Source organism: Danio rerio, chromosome 5, assembly GCF_049306965.1.
Source record: "Danio rerio strain Tuebingen ecotype United States chromosome 5, GRCz12tu, whole genome shotgun sequence".
Classification (NCBI taxonomy): domain Eukaryota; kingdom Metazoa; phylum Chordata; class Actinopteri; order Cypriniformes; family Danionidae; genus Danio; species Danio rerio.
The window spans coordinates 3242661-3265000 of NC_133180.1; the positions used below are offsets into that span (position 1 = coordinate 3242661).

Below are 22340 nucleotides of genomic sequence, written 5' to 3' on the forward strand. Positions count from 1 at the left end.
GTTTTCTCCGGGTGCTCCGGTTTCCCCCACAGTCCAAGCACATGCGCTATAGGTGAGCTCTTTAACTAAATTGGCTGTAGTGTATGTGCGTGTATGTGTGTTTCCCAGTGCTGGAAAAGCACTTGCTGCATTAAACATTAGCTGGAATAGTTGGCGGTTCATTCCGCTGTGGTGACCTCTGAAAAATCGAAGGAAAATGACTGAATAAATTTTAATTGCATATATACTGTACATAAATACAATCAATCTCTCTTGAAGTTACTAAAGTGTTAATCTCCTGTGTTTGAATGCTTTAAACTGGCTTGAAATGCGTACACAGTCACAGGCCTCAAAACACATACCAATGATGCATTTTTTTTAGTGACTTTATTTTTACACCTTACAATTACTCCACAATCATGTGTGTTTTTAACTCCTACCAAACTATAATACTAACTCAACATTGCAGATGTGCACTGTGATTTCCATGCTGAAACTATATATCGTGCAGCCCTAATTCCACCCCCTCAAAAAATAGCTTTGAATCATGGAAACCCTGCAGCGTGTCCTTGGACTCGAGTTAATTTCCCCCTCAATATATTGGCTGTAGGTCAGAGTTTGAGAGGCTGCAGAAATCGGTCATCACATGCGTACGTGTTCACACACATCATGCAGTGGATTAAACATTGATCTGAAGAGACCTTGAGCTCCGTTCACATCACAAGTCCAGGTGAAAGACCTGCAGCAGTGAAGGCGGACCGCATATCAAATATGTAATCTCCATAATGATCAATAACAACATATAAAAGGCGAAATAATTCACTTTATTTAAAACATGTAGTACTATTTATTAACTCATGCTTTAATGCCACATCAGCAGCATTGGCTATGTTCTAATGCTCTTTCAGATAGGGTGCTAGTGGATGAGGTGCACAAGAAAAGATATCATAAGCCACTCTGGTGACCTGACACATCCTTTTCATTTACAATCTCCTCACTGCTGCTACACGGCACTCATTTTCATGTGTTATTCAGACCTGAGCTGGCAATGACGCAACCCAATTTAAGTCCGTCTACATATTGTGTCTAAAAGCATGTGAAAAAGCTTAAGCCTGGGTTTCCTCTGAAGATGACAAACGAACAAACCATTGCTGCAGTTCAAGGTCTTCTGAAAAGCGGAGATGTTTTCAACTAGGTGCATCTGGAAAATGCGAGCATGTCACATGCGTGCCACTTGCAAACCATGTGCGTGTCGCTCCCTATTTGCGCACGCAAGCCACAAACATTTCTGCAGTTTGTTTCTGAAGTGAGTTCATTTGTCTGGATGCTCATTTGCATAATCATTAAGAAGAGACAGAGCAAATGACCCAGACAGGCCGTCTATGACATCCTACGGTCACAAACACTGCAGACTACAGCCAGATGGACAGAGGTGTGTGTGTGTGAGAGAGAGTGTGTGTGTTTGTGAGAGAAAAAGAAACCGGACATAAAACCTGCCTGTGCACAAATGCATGTCTGTATGTTCATATAGATATGTTTGGAAGTTTGGAAGGAAGGAAGGAGGTTTGGAAGGAAGTTTGGAAGGAAGTAAGTTTGGAAGTTTGGAAGGAAGTTTGGAAGGAAGGAAGTTTGGAAGTTTGGAAGGAAGTTTGGAAGTTTGGAAGGAGGTTTGGAAGGAAATTTGGAAAGAAGGAAGTTTGGAAGGAAGTTTGGAGGGAAGGCAGTTTGGAAGTTTAGAAGGAAGTTTGGAAGGAAGGAAGTTTGGAAGAAAGTTTGGAAGGAAGGAAGTTTGGAAGGAAGGAAGTTTGGAAGTTTGGAAGGAAGGAAGTTTGGAAGGAAGGAAGTTTGGAAGGAAGGAAGTTTGGAAGTTTGGAAGGAAGGAGGTTTGGAAGGAAGGAAGGAGGTTTGGAAAGAAGTTCGGAAGGAAGTTTGGAAGGAAGTTTGGAAGGAAGGAAGGAAGTTTGGTAGGAAGGAAGTTTGCATAATCATTAAGAAGAGACAGAGCAAATGACCCAGACAGGCCGTCTATGACATCCTACGGCCACAAACACTGCAGACTACAGCCAGATGGACAGAGGTGTGTGTGTGTGTGTGTGAGAGAGAGAGTGTGTGTTTGTGAGAGAAAGAGAAACCGGACATAAAACCTGCCTGTGCACAAATGCATGTCTGTATGTTCATATAGATATGTTTGGAAGTAAGGAAGGAGGTTTGGAAGGAAGTTTGGAAGTTTGGAAGGAAGGAAGTTTGGAAGTTTGGAAGGAAGGAAGGAAGTTTGGAAGTTTGGAAGGAAAGAAGGAAGGAAGGAAGTTTGGAAGGAAAGAAGGAAGGAAGGAAGTTTGGAAGGAAAGAAGGAAGTTTGGAAGTTTGGAAGGAAGTTTGGAAGTAAGGAAGTTTGTAAGGAAGTTTGGAAGTTTGGAAGTAAGGAAGTTTGGAAGTTTAGAAGGAAGTTTGGAAGGAATGAAGTTTGGAAGGAAGTTTGGAAGGAGGTTTGGAAGGAAGGAAGTTTGGAAGTTTGGAAGGAAGGAAGTTTGGAAGTTTGGAAGGAAGGAAGTTTGGAAGGAAGGAAGTTTGGAAGGAAGGAAGTTTGGAAGGAAGGAAGGAGGTTTGGAAAGAAGTTCGGAAGGAAGTTTGGAAGGAAGTTTGGAAGGAAGTTTGGAAGTTTGGAAGGAAGGAAGTTTGGTAGGAAGGAAGTTTGCATAATCATTAAGAAGAGACAGAGCAAATGACCCAGACAGGCCGTCTATGACATCCTACGGTCACAAACACTGCAGACTACAGCCAGATGGACAGAGGTGTGTGTGTGTGTGTGAGAGAGAGTGTGTGTTTGTGAGAGAAAGAGAAACCGGACATAAAACCTGCCTGTGCACAAATGCATGTCTGTATGTTCATATAGATATGTTTGGAAGTAAGGAAGGAGGTTTGGAAGGACGTTTGGAAGGAAGGAAGTTTGGAAGTAAGGAAGTTTGGAAGGAAGGAAGGAAGTTTGGAAGGAAAGAAGGAAGGAAGGAAGTTTGGAAGGAAGTTTGGAAGGAAAGAAGGAAGTTTGGAAGGAAAGAAAGAAGTTTGGAAGGAAGTTTGGAAGTTTGGAGGGAACGAAGGAAGTTTGGAAGGAAGGAAGGAAGTTTGGAAGGAAGGAAAGAAGTTTGGAAGGATGGATGGGTGGGTGGGTGGATGGATGGGTGGGTGGGTGGGTGGATGGATGGATGGATGGATTAAATGACTTTGAACGTGGCATGGTTGTTGGTGCCAGACAGGCTGGTCTGAGAATTTCAGAAACTGCTAATCTACTGGGTTTATTTATGCACAACCATCTCTAGGGTTTACAGCGAATGGTCTGAAGAAGAGGAAATATCCAGTGAGCGGCAGTTCTGTGGGCGCAACCCGGTTCTAGTAAGGTGTACCTAATAAAGCGGCCGGTGAGTGTATATACATATGTGTGTGTGTCTGCCCGTCTGTGTGTATGTGTGTGTGTGTGTGTGTGTGTGTGTGTGTGTGTGTGTGTGTGTGTGTGTGTGTGTGTTTCTGCGTCTGACTGATCTGGAAACATGATGGAAGCTGATGAGGACATTAAGCCCAATCAAATCATTAATAAACAAACAAAGATGATCTGATTAATGCTGAGTTTACTCTGCTAGAGGAGAGAAGCGCCCGGATCATCGCTCTGTTTACAGTCCATCACAGAGCACTTTAATTGTGTCAGAACTTAAACATGATTAGTGTTGACACTGAAAGCTCTCCGCCTGCTAATTCTGTGCCATACATCCTCATTAGCGTGAGATGCTAAAGAAGAGACGATAGCTTGTATTTTAAGACGGCTTTAAAATAGACGAGTTAAGCTTTAAAGGGATAGTTCATGCAAAACATTGAAAATGTACACACTTGAACGTGGTTATAAACATTTATGACTTTCTAAATGGTGTTAAACACTAACAGAAGATATTTTGAAGAATGTTGGAAACCTGTAACCATTGACTTTCATAGTATTTGTTTTTCTTACTATGGAAGTCAATGGTTACAGGATTTCAACGTTTTGAAACAAGTAAGGGGGGAGCAAATGACAGAATTTTCATTTTTTGGGTGTACTGTCACTTTAAGAGAGCGTTTAGTCAAAACAGAGACACACCATATTCATTCATTGAGTTTCCTTTGACTTAGTCTCCATTTCAAAGCTTGCCACAGTGGAATGAACCGCCAACTATTCCAGCCTATGTTTTACACAGCGGATGCCCTTCCAGCTGCAACCCAGTACTGGGAAACACCCATAGACACTCATTCACACATATACATTACAGTCAATGAATTTCATCAATTCCCCTATAGCGCATGTGTTTGGACTGTGGGGGAAACCGGAGCACCCGGAGGAAACCCACACCAACACAGGGAGAACATGCAAACTCCACACGGAAACGTCAACTGACTCAGCCGGGACTCAAACCAGTGACCCACTGCTAACCACTGAGCCTCCGTGCCATCTACAATGTGTATATTTACTTAGCAATCCACTGATATTGCTTTTAACTGCATTTACGTCAACAATTGCCTTTAGTTTCTGTTTACGAAGCTCATTCTGGGATTGACTCTGTGACAAAAACCTGTGTGCAAAGACCACAAAATAAGTCTTGTGAAGAAGAATAATCATGCAATCTGCTTTGTGATGTCTTAACATGCCAACTACGTAGTGCACTAGGCTTTGGTACGGAGCCTAAAAGTGTATTTGGCTGGAAGGGATAAAGTTCTGTCAGTTCAGAGAAACGAATGTCTGTTCGCTCTTCAGCTTCTGCTTTATCTGATGTAAATTATCCAGCGCTTTCTCCATTAAGCAGACCAGTGATTCCATGTCTCGAGGCTCAAAGCCAGCAGAAACTCTCAGAGAAATGAAGAACAGAAGAATGTGTGTGTATGTCTATGCATATACACAGTGCTCAGCATAAATGAGCACACACCTTTTTGAAAATGAATATTTGTATCCATTTCTCAGTGAATATGAAGTATAAATGCTGGTGCATTTAAACACAGCAGTTTTATTAAACAATTATATGTATTAAAATAAGAGTTTGGTCACATAAACATCTTAAGGAATATAAAGATAATACATTTACAATCAAATAAGTTACTGCCAAAAAAAAAATAATTTTTTAAAAAGTTTTTCTTGATTTTTCCTGTTTATTAAAATCTTATTTACTATTTTTCCCAACATAGCTGGCAGCTAGCTCACTGCAACTCACATTGAAGCTAAGCAGGGCTGTGCCTGGGTTGTACCTGGATGGGAGACTAAATGGGAAAGCTAGGTTGCTGTTGGAAGTGGAGTTAGTGAGGCCAGCAGGGGGCGCCAAACCTGCTGTCTGTGTGGGTCCTAATGCCCCAGTATAGTGACGGGGACTCTATACTGCTCAGTGAGCGCCGTCTTTTGCATGAGACGTTAAACCGAGGTCCTGACTCTAAAAATCCCAAAATGTCCTTCGAAAAAAAAAAAAAAAAAAAAAAAAAAAAAAGAGTAGGGTTTTAACCCCGGCATCCTGGCCAAATTAGTCTACTGGCCTCCGTCCATCATGACCTCCTAACCCTCTCAATATCATATAATTGGCTTCATCATTCTGTCTCCTCTCCACCAATCAGCTGGTGTGCGGTGTGCGGCAGGTGGATGCTGCACACTGGTGGTGGTGGATGAGGAGATTTCCCCCTATGTGTAAAGCACTTTGAGTGCCCAGAAAAGCGCTATATAAATGTAAGGAATTATTATTCTTAATATTATAATATTGACACAGAAAACGTCACAATATTATGTTGTATTGAGGCGAGGCAGTGGCGCAGTAGGTAGTGCTGTCGCCTCACAGCAAGAAGGTCGCTGGTTCGAACCTCGGCTCAGTTGGCGTTTCTGTGTGGAGTTTGCATGTTCTCCCTGCCTTCGCGGAGGTTTCCTCCGGGTGCTCCGGTTTCCCCCACAGTCCAAAGACATGCGGTACAGGTGAATTGGGTAGGCTAAATTGTCCATAGTGTATGAGTGTGTGTATGGTTGTTTCCCAGAGATGGGTTGCGGCTGGAAGGGCATCCGCTGCATAAAAACTTGCTGGATAAGTTGGCGGTTCATTCCGCTGTGGCGAACCCGAATTAATAAAGGGACTAAGCCGACAAGAAAATGAATAAATGAATGACTGAATTATGTTGTATTGATATTTTCCCCTTTTCTACCAACCGGAAACAAGCATTCGACAGTCAATTCTGATTTACAGTTTCATTGAAATATCTCAGGTTTGCCTCCATCTGCAGTAAATAACCGATTGGACGTGAAGGCATCAGACAAGAGCAATCAATCACAGCGCAGAAGTGAGGAACAGGAGAAAGTGCTGACAGATTTAAGATCAAGGAGTTTTCTCTCCATCACTTCATCACAGTCTCTCCTCCAGCAATCAGCTGATGGAGAATCTGATCTGCTGAGTCTGCGCTCAGCCCCACATCTGAACATTCAGTCCTCAGATCCACACATCTTTATTTTTCACTAACAAAAATGAACCGATTCTCATACCAATTTCCAGTTCATTTGATTGCTGTAGCAGAGAATACATACAGTAATTATCATCAGGCATCCATATTAGCGCTGAACAATATATCATTTGAGCATCGATATCACAATGTGTGTATACGCAATTGTCACATCACAGTGCTAGCTTATTTAATAAAGATTAAAAGATAAAGATATTATTAATGGACATTGCCACAGCCATATCACCCTGCAGCCCAAGAGCGGTTACTCACTGAAGCTAAGCAGGGCTGAGTCTGGTCAGTACCTGGATGGGAGACCACATGGGAAAACTAAGTTACTGTTGGAAGTGGTGTTAGAGAATCCAACTTGTGATCTGTGTGAGTCCTAATGCCCCAGTATAGTGAAGGGGACTCTATACTGTCAGTGAGCGCAGTCTTTCATATGAGACGATAAACTGAGGTCCTGACTCTCTGTGGTCATTGCACTTCTGGTAAAGGCTGATTTATACTTCTGCGTCAAACACCGGCGTATGCTACGGCGCTGACGCATAGCCCTTCGCCATGTCCGTCGCTGACGTGCACCTCTCAAAAATTGTAACTACACGTCGCAACGACGCGTAGTGCAAGCTCTGTGATTGGTCGGCTTGGTAGCGCTGACGAGTCTGGTCGGGACCGAGAGCCGTGCGAATGGCGCGAACCCAATGTAGCGATTGTTTACAAGTGTGGAGTCCTGTGAAGGAGCTCCTGATGGAAAGTTTTGTTTTGTGTTTACCTCATAGTTAAAGTTGTTGCACGTCCGCCAGTTTTTTTCCCTTAAAATTAGCGAGTTTGAGCCACTTGTACATGCCGGAAGTGTTCAGGAAAAGCAAAACAGTAGAGAAGATACTCGACACAGAGGAACATTAACACCTCACTGCCAACTAGCGTTTTGGAAGTGTTAATGCAGACCGACAGAGACAGCGCTCAGAAGTATAAATGCACAGCTACGGGCGTTGCATGCGCCGTGGGTCACGCCGGTCACTTGACGCAGAAGTATAAACCAGGCTTAAGGAGTAGGGGTGTAGCCCCAGTGTCCTGGCAGAATTCCATACATCGTCCCTCATCCATCTTGGCCTCATAATCATCCCATCCACTGTATTGGCTCATGGAGCCAATCCATAAATCACAGCACATTATGTTAGCTGACCAATTAGACTCTTGAGGGCGGAAATATGACAGTGGCTTTTGTGTTAGCTGAGTAGCTGTATATATAAAAAAATATATAAACAAATAATCAGATTTTCTTCATGAGCACACATTGCTTTGCATTTTATAAACACAACAAAGTCTTATAAATACACTCTGGACCACCCCTTTAAAAGAATAGTTCAGCTACAAATGTAATTTACCCGCCTGTCACTCGTATCAAACAAAATGAAAATAGAGAGTATGGTTAAACTGATTTTAGGTGTACTATTATTTTAAGACCTGTAAAAAAATCTCTTTAACCCTTTATTCAGACTAGCAGTGACTTTGCAGCAGCCTGTCGCTCTGGGTGGCGACCAGGGGTGTGTAGGTATATACAGCACTAATACAACCGGCTTCTGAGCGAGCTGAGGATCGTTTGTGCTCTACTGGTGCTACTATTGACCCAAGAATGTCGCTCTTCATTTGCATAAAGTTGAAGGATTTTCAACTGTTGTGTCGCTCACCCACCTAGTCGGCAACGGTTGCTGGAAGTCGCTCACTCTCCGCTAAAATGAAAGATTGTTTGTCGCTTTGCCGCTGTGAGTCGCTTGTTGTGTGAATGAGGCTTAAAAACGCATGCAGATTATAAAGTTTTACTCTCATGATTAAACTCTGCATTGATTATAATCAACAATAATTCCAACTTAATGCATTCCCTCTGACGTCACTATTGTGGACGCCCACATAATGATATCGATGCTATAACCCTATATTGTGCAGCCCTACAGGCCGCTGCATCTTTAATTCAGCTCTGAAGCTCCTCAAAAGCCACCGAACGGCCGAGACGAGGAGCTTTTGCTCTCCTGATGAGGATCGGCTGCAGACGTGCTATAAAAAGCTGCGAGACACCGGGATCTTCAATCAGACCAATGACAGCGTCTCCTGCAAGTCACAGGACAGAAATAGGACAGGGAACGAGGCCAAAACGAGACCAAAGCACTAGCAAAACCCAAACATACGGAAAGTGACGACAGAAGTGGAAAGTAAAGAGGATACAGTGAGCTATTATTAGCAGGAGACTGAAGCGGACAGACTGGAAACGTTCACAATACGTTAGGTCAACGTTCAGACAATGAATACTGAGTCACATTCAGCCCCTGCTGACTGAAACGCAAATTAAAAATGTGTGTAAATATGTGAAAGAGAGTGTGATGGAAGACACTGCTCTCTCTTTCTGCTTCGTCACAATCTGTTCTCCTGCTTCAGCTGATCTGGGAACAGAATCAGTCTCAATAACAGCACACTTCACTAGTGCTGCATTAACAGAAGCATACACACACACACACACACGCAAACCAAAACTTAAGATCATTGCTTAAACTAACATCAGAAACGCTTTACAGAGTAACAAGTTCAGCTGAAGTACGACTACAAATCAGAAAAAGTAAACCTTATATGAAGATAATAAAATTAACAAGGGCACTGACAAAAGTATGAAGTATGAAAGCTAGTATGAAATGAAAGCAACAAACTTCAGCTAGTGCAAAATGCAGCTGTCAGAGTTCTTACCAGGTCTAGAAAATATGATCATATCACCCTAATCTTATCCTCCTTACACTGGCTGCCTGTTAAGTTTCGTATTGATTATAAAATATTGCTCCTTACCAATAAAGCTTTAAATAATCCAGCTCCTGTTTATCTACCCAATCTTCTGTCTCGCTATAATCCAGCTCGCTCTTTAAGATCTCTAAACTCAGGGCTTCTGGTAGTACCTAGTATAGCAAAGTCTACTAAAGGAGGTCGAGCCTTCTCCTTTATGGCTCCTGAACTCTGAAATAGCCTTCCTGATAATGTCCGAGGCTCAGACACACTCTTGCAGTTCAAAACTAGATTAAAGACCTGTCTGTTTAGTAAAGCACACACAGTACACTCAGTGTATCACATAGCGTTATGATAAATGAATGTGCTCCATGCATCTCGTTTAAATACACTATGAACAGCAGCTACGCTAATTACTCTTTTTATTCTCTATTTTCACCTGGGGATACTCATCTCAAGGCCCTCAGAGGTTATGCAGCACCACTGAAATGATCCAAGACTCGCGATGAGATGGTTTCCATAATCCTGGACCAGGCCGTATCCTGAGCAGCTGCTGTGGTAGTCATGGAGGAGTGGAGAGCATGAGACTGAATCCTGTGAGACTCCAGGCACAGACGAGTCTTCGCTGAGGTCCTTCAGCGCCTAGACTGCAGCTCCGCACAAGACGTTTGGCCATAGAAGAAATGGTTGTGCCCAACTGAGTCTGGTTTCTCTCAAGGTTTTTTTAATTCTTAACTTTCGCCAACTGGTGAAGTTTTTTCCTCGCCGCTGTCGCCACTGGTTTGCATGGTTCGGGACTTGTAGAGCTGCACATCGATGGATGCTTGGTAGTGAATATTAAACCACACTGTCAGTTCAGTTTTCAGAGTTCACCGTTTCAAATCATTATAATCTTCTATGTGAAGCTGCTTTGACACAATTTACATTGTAAAAGCGCTATACAAATAAAGGTGAATTGAACTAAATTGAGTTAAAGACAAAATAATGCTGAAATAAAATATTAGAAAACTTATTTGACATAGCGGTCAATGCACCTTTGTTTTTAAATGATCCATTCAGATTACTTGCAGTGAAATTACGAAAATAAATAAATAAATGAATGAATAAATAAACATCATATATAATTATACATTTATATTTTCTTAGAAAGAAAATATATAAATGCATGAAAGAACTTAAATTAGAAACGCTGCCTTGGCAACTTACTAAAATAAGTCAAAACATTCAAAAGAATAAAACAAATGCTACCTCTTTTAAAACCTAGAGCCAAACTTAAAAGTCGTAATACTGAATGGATGAAATTCACTGTTTTCCATCATCTGGCAACCCGGGGTGCTGAAATATAATTGGCTAAAGTGGCATTGGATGAGTTATATGATCAAAACAAAAGACAGTTATTCCAGTCGTTTTCAAAGCAGAATATCTGCTTTATCCCCTGGCTGACCAAAGAAATAGACAAATTTGTAATTTGCCCTCCACAAAAAAAATAAATAAATAAAAAATAAAAAAATAAAATAAAACAGAATCTCACTGATTCGCCTTCAGCAGCTATACTAGACACAGAAGAGGAAGCTCCAAACATTGAGTCAAGAATTGCTAGAATTGACGCTAACCAAAAGCAAGATTGTATCATTTTAAATATTTCAGTATCAATATTTATCGATACATCGCTAAATAAGAACTCCTAAATAAACATGGGTGCTTTATGTTGATTTATTATCTTCGAGGAGACATGAGTGAAATTACTCGGAGAGCTTTTCAGATGGGACGCTGGTTTAATTCATTAAAACAATCATCATCATCATCATCATCATCATCTACTGTAATCCAGTGAGATTGACTGGGGGATTATTACAGGATCAAATGTGCAGCCGTTCAGATTAAAACACTTCCAGACACTCATTCATCCATCAGGGCTTTTCTGTCAGCACACTTAGAAAGCATCTCTGCTTTTTCTTCTTAAACGAACATTTTTCTCAGCCTCCTGTGTGTAGAAAGTAATTTTATGGCAATAAATGGATTATTTTAAGTGCCTTTAAAATGAAATACCTAAACTAAAACAAAGGAGGTTGAGAAAAATGCTCCCTCTGAGGTTTTTGCATATATATATATATATATATACATATACATATACATACACACACACACACACACACACACACACACACACACACACACACACACACACACACACACACACACACACACACACACACACACACACACACATGAACAAATAAAAAGTAAGAAGAAATAAGAAATAATGCGTCAAAGTCCAAATAAACATGGTGCAAATCATCAGTAAAAAAAATAGATATAAATATTTACTATACTATAAATTGTTACATAACTAAACTAGATTCAATATGGACCATCCTTAGGTTTTATGTGCCAGCATGGATATGGTGTTGACTCTGCTGCTTCCCAACTTGCGTTTGCAGACAAACAGCCGCACCGTCATTTGTGTCCTTTGAAAACAGCAAGAGCAGCACTTCGTCTTTGCTGTGTCACTGTTTTGTCATGTTTTTGTGCTGTTGTGCATGCAAAAGTACTTCGTATGAGAATTATTTCATGCAAAACATTTTTTTTGCGGTTTATTTAGCCGTGCGTACATGTACAGCCTATCTCTCGTTCCGGGTTGTTCAAAAAGCTGATTGTTGGTCCAGAAAGCGAAACCTATGCTTATTGGTTGAGAGAGAGAGAGTTTGAACCAATCTGGGCATGGAGGAGGGACAATGCAATGTAGGCTTGGGCAGTATTACGGTACTATGGTATACCGCGGGATCTAAAAGTTATTCGGCTGGAACAGTTATTCCAGCCGCAGGTATTTCGCGGTCACTCATACACTGCGTATTACGGTAGAGCCCTAAACCGCAAGCTGACAGGTAAAAGACGAGGCCACTCGCTACAATGAAACTACTGTCATGGAAAATTAAATGGATGTTCCTGACTGGTAGAAGATGAACAAACAATCCTACCCAAAACTTGCAAAATCAGCCAGATCAGAACTCTGCATCTCAGCCTGTAGCCGCCGGAAAGGGTGTTCAGTTCTGCTGGATGCACCATGAGTGAGAGACTGCGCTAAAGCCAGTGGATTTAATAATGTTCCTCCACAAACAAACACACGTAGCCTAATCTTGGTGAGTAAAGAGTTTTTAAATTATAAATAAATATTAATGAAACCATATAATCATAATGTAGACAGAGTATACAGACTAATGGTGGCATTATTCTTTTAATATTCAGCTTCACCGCCGCCCTAATGCCAGATTGTTAAGAGAAGTGGAGAAACAAACCTTGCAGAGCCTTTATCTTAATTTCATTATAGCAAAAATACCTGTCATCATTTAGAGTTTATTTTAATTTGATTTGTTAAGCAAGATTTCTTTTCTTTTGTGTGTTGGCCAATTTAAAGGCTAAGTGTATGTACCCAGGCCTATATAGAGTGCTGAGATGTTAATATGTTACAGAGGACTTATTTTATTTCTTTGTTACAACTTCCAAGTCGCTTATAGTCTACGTTTGTTACGAATAAATGATGTTAAAACATATAAATGACTCATTCTTGAAAAAATGCATTAGAGCTGTGTGCATGAGCACATTTGAATAATGTCGGGCTGTAAACGGGTTTGGGCTTTATAAAGCTGTCAATCAAAATGTACCTGTCGGACTCGGGACCTAGGGGGTATAATTTTTATGGCCTGATTACAGCTCTGCATTCCCGCTACAGTACCGCGGGAGCCGGCCAGATTTCTTACGGTGTGGGAGTAAATTTCTGAATAAATTGCGGGAGAGATGTGTGTGTGTGTTTGTGTAAGAGAAAGAGAGAGAGAGAGAGAGATACTGTGCGTCATTTGGCGCTCTCTCTCTCTCTCTCTCTCTGACCGCGAGCCTAAGGTCGCATAGAAGGTATTCAGTTTCTGAATGGTTTAGGCTCAAGCCAACAGTTTGGTGACGCTGTCTGAGCCTTACGTCATAATTTTTTTAATTACGCCGGTAATACCGGATACTGAGGTAAAATATGGAGGCGGTTTGACGGTATCAAAATTTGGATACCTCCCAAGCCTAATGCAATGCATCAAGTACAGAGATGTATAGTAACGAAGTAGAACTACTTCACTACTGTACTTAAGTACTAAAAGGCAGTATCTGTACTTTACTGGAGTATTATTTTTTTCTCCTACTTCCACTTTTACTTAAGTACATATTTTACATGAGTTTAATACTTTTACTCCGATAGATTTTTTATGTGCTGCATCGTTACTCGTTACTAGGGGTGTCAAAATGATTGATATCAGTTCAGTAATAGGTCATACCCGGTTATTACGTGATGACGTCATTTATCTCCTATGCGCGATGTCGCAATACTATGGCGGAGGACGGAGGCGCGAGGGCGAGGCGGCAAAGCGTACCAGCCGCTAGTTTACTATTAGGGAGAAATGTTGTAAAACTTCACCTCTGCCTATCTCTCGCTCTCTCACTTTGGACATTTGACCCGCTGGCCAGTTTGTAAGGTAACTTTTCCTCTCTTCTTAGCTGTTAAAGCTGTGGATCCAGACATGAGCGTGCCAAGTTTTCTCCACTGTGTCTGTTACCTGTGATAATCGCGTATTCTTCCCGCCATGGGTGAACAGCGCTTATATTTCTAAAGCCCTTTCTGTTGAGGACAATAACCAATCATAGCCGTGTAAGACCCGCCTGTCAGCGCTCAAAAAGCAGGCGGGATAATATTGACATGAGTTTATTAGCTGTAAATGCTTATGCTGTCTTCTGTGCATGAGTTTTGTTTGATACATCCAGGAAGAGTGTTTTCTTTGAGCAGGTCAAATTGAGGGCAAAGTTCGTATATCTGACTGCTGTATTAAAGGACAAAATTTATTACAAAAACCCCTTTAACTGTCACACCAAGACAAAAGCAATATAATTTTTTTTGATTGCATTTCTTAACTCCTAATGTCGCTATTTAACACAATCCGTGCATTTTTATTTAACACATCACATTATTTCTAAAATATCAGCCTCTACCAAATGGTTGAGATGTTGGTTTATGGTAAAAGTACCAGAATTAATAAATATACTACAGAAAATATGAACTGTAAGACCAATTTCATTAAAAACATGATAAAAATAAATAACAATTATTACTAAATCATAGCCATAAGCCACAAAATATTTCAGATTTTCATTTAACAGAGTAATATACACATTTTCCTGTTTTTTTACAATAAAATCAAAATCAAGTGAATTTCTGAAGCAGGATTTAGTTTGCTTGTTTAGTTTAAAGCTTTTTATTTTAAAGCAATCAAACTTCAAAACTCCCAAAGTGTGAGTGTGTCATTGTGTGTGTGTGAGTGAGAGTGAATAATGTGTAAGAGAAAACAACAGTGTGATTGTACCTGTGTGTGTGTGTGTGTGTGTGTGTGTGTGTGTGTGTGTGTGTGTGTGTGTAAGAGAGAGTGTAAAAACAATTGCAACCTATATAATGTCCCCACAATTCACAAAAATGTGTGTGTGTGAGAGAGAGAGATAGAGAGAGAACTGTGTGTGTGAGAGTGGGGAGAGAGTGTACATTTAGGTGTGTGCAGGGCAGTGTGTGTGTGTGTGTGTGTGAGAGAGAGAGAGAATGTATGTGAGTGAACATGCTGAATTATCTCATCAGTGAAGGCATTTTCTGGTTAAAGGGCCTGACGATGTGAGCTCTTGTACCATAGAAACTATTTACAGAGAAAAACAGTATGATAAGCCATGTTTCTTGTCGTTCTGCTTAATCAAGTACCCCAAAAAGATATTTAAAATAAACAAAACAATTAGTGTATTTTGACTGCTTTCTTTAATAACTACATTACACAATACTTGTACTTTTACTTTCAGTACTTGAGTAGTAAATTTTAAAATAAACTACTTGTAATACTTAAGTACAAAAAATGTTGAATACTTTTGTACTTCCACTTAAGTATGGTGCTTAAAGAGCACTTCTACTTCTACTCAAGTCAATTTTTGATAAAGCACTTGTACTTTTACTTAAGTATGGGTCTCTAGTACTTTATACATCTCTGATCAAGTATGATGTCTGGTTTGTCCGGAGCCTCTGAAAGTCCGTGAATGTAATGTTTTACAGCGCGGAGCTTCTCTTCTTTATGCCAATCTTGAATTGTATGGATCACATCAAAGGATCAAAAGTTATTGAACATTTAAGAACAATACTTATTTTTAGCCATGGGCGGCTGTCTCGGTCTTTAAGGTCTTTAATTGTATTACAAAAAGTACATAAACATATTTAAACATTTTAATACAAAAATTGCTGCTGTGAAGAAAATATAAAACTGTTTATGGAAAGCATCGTCAATGCACCGTGATGCACTGAGATATCGAATTGAACCGAATCGATTACGACAATCGTAACTGAACCGTGAGACCAGTGTAGGTTCACACCTCTACTATATTTGTACTCTAGATCTGCTGTTTTCAAACTCTTGAATGAGTTTTTTTTATTAAAATATTATTATTATTTAAGATGCAGATGAGAGAAAGCTATTTCTCACTATTAAAGGGCTGATCCCCCAAACATCTTGTTTTGACATCCCTCAAGGGGGGATCAAGCATTAAGTAGGCAGGTCAACCCCCTGCAAAACCCCTCTGTAATCCGCACCCTAGCATCAAGCCCTGCCTTTCTTCATTTCTAAATGAATCAACTATTTTGACTGAATCATATGAACGAATGATTCAGTGAATCACTCATTAAGACAGAGACTTGCGCTCAAGCTAGTGGTTTTGTTGTCATATTTAATTTTCCATGACAGACTGAAACCAGCAAAGACCAGCATAAAAACCCTCATCTGAGTGTCTTTTAATTATCATTACTAAAAGAAGTTCCCAAAATACTGACATCTAATTAATAAATATGAAACTTTTATTGTAAAAATTCTTGCATCACTAAATACAACCCTCCAAAGCGGTGTCATGCCCAGAAACTATTTATGATTTTAATGTCATATTTGTTTCTCTTTGAGAAACTGAAACCAGCAAAGATGAGCACAAAAACACACTCAATCTCCTTCAATTACTGTTCCTGAAAGATATTCCCAAAATACTGACATCTACTAATAAATAAATACATGTTGGCTTGTGAAAATTCTTGCATCACTAAATACAACCCTCTAAAGCAGCGTCATGCCCAGAAATAATGTCTGAAAGTCACTCAAGGTGAGGAGGAGGGAAGATGAAGAACAAATGCTGGAGCTCAGTCTGTCCCGCTCATGCTGAATATTTCAGGAGCAGGAATATTTGAAAAGATCAGCGGCGTCACCAGGGCCCGAAACACAGCCTTACACACAGATATCTGGGGCAGAACAACACACACACACACACAGGTCTTCAGCATAGACACTCAACATGAGAGACACAGGAATGACCAACACAGCATATCCTCAAACGGGACAAAGGAGCCTGCAATGACCTTCAGGACAGGACAGACAAACTGCAGACACTTTAAGACAGAAAGACAGAAAGAAAGACACACGCACACAGACACACACACGCACACACAACAAGCAACAAGTTCCTTCAGTCTGCACTAATATATCAGGGTTTCTGCAGGTTTTATGAGGCTCAATTTAAGACTTTCTAAAGACAGACTAAAAGATGCATTTGTTGTAAGTTTTTGACTCTTCTAAAGCATAAAAATGCCATAATATGTGTGCAGATATTTCAGAAAGGTGCACAGTGAACATATAAATGTGAAAACAATGCTAAAGTCAGTTACTCTAAAAAAAAGTAACTAAAAAAAAAAAGTGTTCCATTTTGGAATGCCTGTCTGTGCTTTGATCAGTCTAACTCCGCCCACTGCCAGTTTAACCAATTATATTTTAGACCAGCAGGTTAACTTGGTGGACAGCAGTGTCTTTGTTTTCAGACATGAAGGCTGCTTTAATGAAAGCGGATGTGGCCAAAAGTGACATGAGATGCAGATTTAGAATTAAAAAAATCCATGAGGTGGTTTTTATCTAGCAAACAATTCAAATATAACAGTAGATAAGTATAAAAAAAATAAAAAATAAAAAAAATATATATATATATATATATATATATATATATATATATATATATATATGTATATATATGTATATGTATATATATATATATATATATATATATATATATATATATATATATATATATATATATATATATATATATATATATATATATATATGTATATGTATATGTATATATATATATATATATATATATATATATATATATATATATATATAAAACTAATATAAAGCAATGTTTTTAGTCATTGTTAAACATTATTAAATAAATTAGAAAATTACCCATGGTAAATATTTACCTTCAGCCCACTAACCTCAGTGGCCCTTTAAAAAAATAAAGTTTGGCCATCCCTGCTTTAGACAGTCAAATGCTTTCTATAACAAACACCTTTGTGGAAATGCACGTTAAATTACATGTAGAGCTGCACGATATTGGAAAAAAATTACAATGCGATATTTTTTTTCTCCCTGCGATATATATATTGCGATATTTAGAAATTCAGAATCGGGAGTTTTGAACTGCTCAAAAATTAAATAATCAATAATTCTATGATAATTTGGGTAATTTTTTAAGCATTTTCATAGAATATAAAAAATTAATAAGTAAAACACTGAACAAACATTTTTATAGTTTCTTTTGGGTTGTTTATAAAAACAATATGACTTAACTGTCAATTCAGATAAATCAAGGACCTAATGTTATGATATTAATACTAAATGTTGTTTTTACTGTGATAAAGGTGAGCTCATTTGGTAAATGCAAAGATGACGCTTTATTATCACATTTAGGAATTAACACGAGTGACAAAATAAGTAATTTAACTTTTTATTCAACAATTACAAACTTTTTTTATTACAACTATTACAAAACAGAAGAAAATACCTTGTCACAAAATTGTAAAAATATAAAAACAGCTAAACACTAACCCCCTGAGTGGATTAAAAAATAAACATGTTATAAAACAAATAAATTGTGGATAAGATAAACTTGTTCTAATAATTACCAACAATTAACTTTACAATACATAAATAATATGGCAGTTATATATATATATATATATATATATATATAATTATTTTTATATAATTCTCCTCCTGCGATGTGACTATTGCGGATGCGCACATCGCGATTTCGATGCTGAAACGATGTATGGTGCAGCCCTAAACACATTATTTTAATTTTATTTATTTATTTTTATTTATTAACTTTATTATTAAATGTGATTATTTACTTATTTTTTATTATGATTATTTAGTATATTTCATCTTGCATCATATATTTTAGTATTATGTCTATTGTTTGCTTTCTCTCTTTTTATATTGCTGCTGGTCTCTGTGAGTTACCAAACAAATTTCGTTGTACAACTACAATGACAATAAAAGTTCTTTAATCTTTACTTTACTCTTTATATAATTTTTATATTAAACTAACTTTATTCAATTTGTATTTATCTAATTAATTACCTTTTATTATTTATTCATTTAATTAATTGTATTATTTATTTTATTAATAAACTTTATTTATTTATTTTTCTCTCAAATATAAAACAATTTTCCTTGTGTGTATATATATATGCAAAACAATACATAATCCAGAAGCCTATAAAGAACTTAAGCATTAGTCAACTTAACTGTTCTCAAGGAAGTCTAGTATAAAAGCATTTTTAACCATCAATGAACTGCTAAAAGTGTCATCATGTGACCATTGTCGTCCCAATGGACCAATCAGAGAGTCAGAAATCTGACCCTGACTGTAAACACAAAAGCAGATTTAATACACTTTATTGAATATCTACACATAGGCATCACTTATTTACTATATAATTGCAGATTAACTATACCTATAATAACTTACTTATAAAAGTTATGGTGACTAACTTTTCTGCTTTGAAACGACATATATCGCCTATACATAAAAACAATATCAGCAACATCTCTATCTCTATTGTCAGTGTCAGTATGGTTAATAAAACACTGCAGTATTGACTATACATTACTATAGTATATCCTCATGTGGGTGTCACAAAATATGTTTGATTTCTCCAATATTGTACAGCAGGTATAAAAGGCAGATCTATATAATGGATGAATACTGTCCATCAGTAGATTGACTATTGTACACCCAGTCAATCAAAACCTCAATTCAATTATGACTGGGTGTAGTAGTAGGAGGAGGAGGATTCGGTGACATTATAGAAACTACTAGCTGTTACTGTTAGAATTACTACAGAATTATTTAAATTATACTATTATAGTTATCAGATAATATAATATGATATAACATGCGAGATAAATAACTAAATACGATCTATAACAGGGGTGTCCACACTCGGTCCTGTAGGGCCAGTGTCCTGAAGAGTTTAGCTTCAACCCTAATCAAACACATCTGAATCAGCTATTCAAGCTCTTACTAGATATACTAGAAACTTCCGGGCAGCTGTGTTGAAGCAAGTTGGAGCTAAACTCAGCAGGACACCGGGCCTCCAGGACCGAGTTTGGACACCCCTGATATATAATATACACAGTAAAAAATATTTATTAATTAAGCATTTAGATATTTAGTGATTCAAACTCAGTTCCTGGAGGGCCGCAGATCTGCAAAGTTTAGTTCCAACCTTATTTAAACACATCTGATCAAACTAATGGAGTTCTTCAGTGTTGTTTGAAACAGTACAGGCAAGTGTGTTGAAGCAGGGCTGCATTAGGCAATACCCTCAACTGATTTAAACTATATTAAAAATGTAAACAAATATCACTTTTTCAAGCTTTTTAAGGTTAAAAGTTGTTGAAAATAAAATAAATAAATAAATGAAAAAAATGTAAAAATAAATAAATTAATAAAAAAAGTAAATAAATGAAAAAAATTATTTATACAATAAATGAAAAAAAGAAAAAAATTAAAAATAAATAAAATGAAATAATAATAAAATAAATGAATGGAAAAATAAAAAATAAATGAAAAAATAAAATAAATAATAAAAAATAAATTAAAATAAATGTATGAAAAAATTAGCAAAAATGTTAATAAATAAATTTAAAAAAAAATTAAATAAGCAGGAAAAACAAATATCTTTTAAGTAAAATAAATAAAAAATAAATAAATAAATATAAAATAAATATACAAATAAAAACTACATCTATCTATCTATCTATCTATCTATCTATCTATCTATCTATCTATCTATCTATCTATCTATCTATCTATCTATCTATCTATCTATCTATCTATCTAAAATAACCTTAATCTAAAGGTCTTGTTTTTAAACTTCTTTTTGTAGGGTGTACATGTATATTTACATTATATTTACATGTATATAACTTCAACATTTACTATCTAAAAACTACAAGAGCTGAAAATAAGCTTCAAGTCTTGTTTCTAAACTGTCTCCATCAAACACATCTCTGTTTCCTACAGACCATCTTCAGCGCTGCATCTTCACATGTGCATCTGCTCCCTTTACAACCAAACTCACACTCGCCATCTCAGCAGAAACCACACTTCTGTAAATCACACGCACACACACATACATTTCTGTAAATCACACACACACTTCATTAAAATACACACAAACACACACATCAGAATGCACACGTGCCATCAATCACAGTAGAACATCTGCAGCGCGCACACACACACACACAGAGAAATGAAAGCGTGACTTACGAAGCAGTTGAGCATTGAGCAGGAGACGGAGCGGCTCATGGCTCACGCAGAGACGCCGCAGATGCCCAACACACTCGCTGCACAAACGCCACACAACCAGCCGGCAAAACCATCCTTCCCTCACACACTCACACACACACACACTCCAAAGCCTCCTGTCGCTCGCGCAGGTGACCAGAATATTCCAGAACAAAAGATGGAGATGATGCTGCTGAAATAGAGGAGAGACTGGAGCACCGGCAGCCAGATCAGAGATGGAGAGAAAGAGAGAGAGAAGGTATTGCCTGATGCAGAGCTCCGCCCTTATGCACTAGATCCCCCCTTCACGTGCACGCTCGCTCGCTCGCTCTCTCACTCACTCTTTTTTCATTCTCTCTCTCTCTCTCTCTGTGTGTGTTCACCCTTCACCGAGATCTCATCTGTGCCAGCCTGCAGCCTCAGCAACATGGCAGCGCTGCACACATTACTGCATCCACGTGCACAAGACACACACACACAGACACATATACAGTTGAAATCAAAATTATTAGCCCCTTCTGTATATTTGTTTTCCCCAATTTCTGTTTAGCGGAAAAATTCTTCAATATAATTCTAACAACATTTATTTTTATAATTCATTTCTAAACATTCACAGTAAATAATTTAGACTTTATGCATATATATATATATATATATATATATATATATATATATATATATATATATATATTTTTTTTTATATACATATATATATATATATAAATATATATATATATATATATATATATATATATATATATATAAACTATATATATATACATATATACACACACACACACATATATATATATATATATATATATATATTTTTTTTTTATATACATATATATATATATATATATATATATAAATATATATATATATATATATATATATATATATATATATATATATATAAACTATATATATATACATATATACACACACACACACATATATATATATATACATATATATATATATATATATATATATATATATATATATATATATATATATATATATATATATATATACACACACACACACACATATATACACACACACACACACACACACACACACACACACACACACACACATATATATATATATATATATATATATATATATATATATACATATATATATATATATACATATATATATATATATATATATATATATATATATATATATATATATATATATATACATACATATATATATATATATATACATACATATATATATATATATATATATATATATATATATATACATACATATATATACACATACATATATATATATATATATATATATATATATATATATATATATATATATATATATACATACATATATATATATATATA

The 22340-nt window shown here is 37.2% G+C and overlaps 1 protein-coding gene across 6 annotated transcripts in view; it reads right to left on the reverse strand.

Moving 5' to 3' along the window:
• mtmr4 (myotubularin related protein 4) overlaps positions 1 to 22340 on the reverse strand; it is a 144012-nt gene that overhangs the window by 59341 nt on the left and 62331 nt on the right. For 2 of the 6 annotated variants that reach the window (XM_002666986.7, XM_068221350.1), the window contains exon 1: positions 20944 to 21199. The exons of the other annotated variants lie outside the window; for them this stretch is intronic. In XM_002666986.7, the coding sequence (XP_002667032.4) occupies positions 20944 to 20982 (39 nt within the window). In that variant the 5' untranslated portion in view covers positions 20983 to 21199. Of the gene's footprint in view, positions 1 to 20943; positions 21200 to 22340 lie in introns of those variants that run through there. 6 annotated transcript variants of the gene reach the window in all.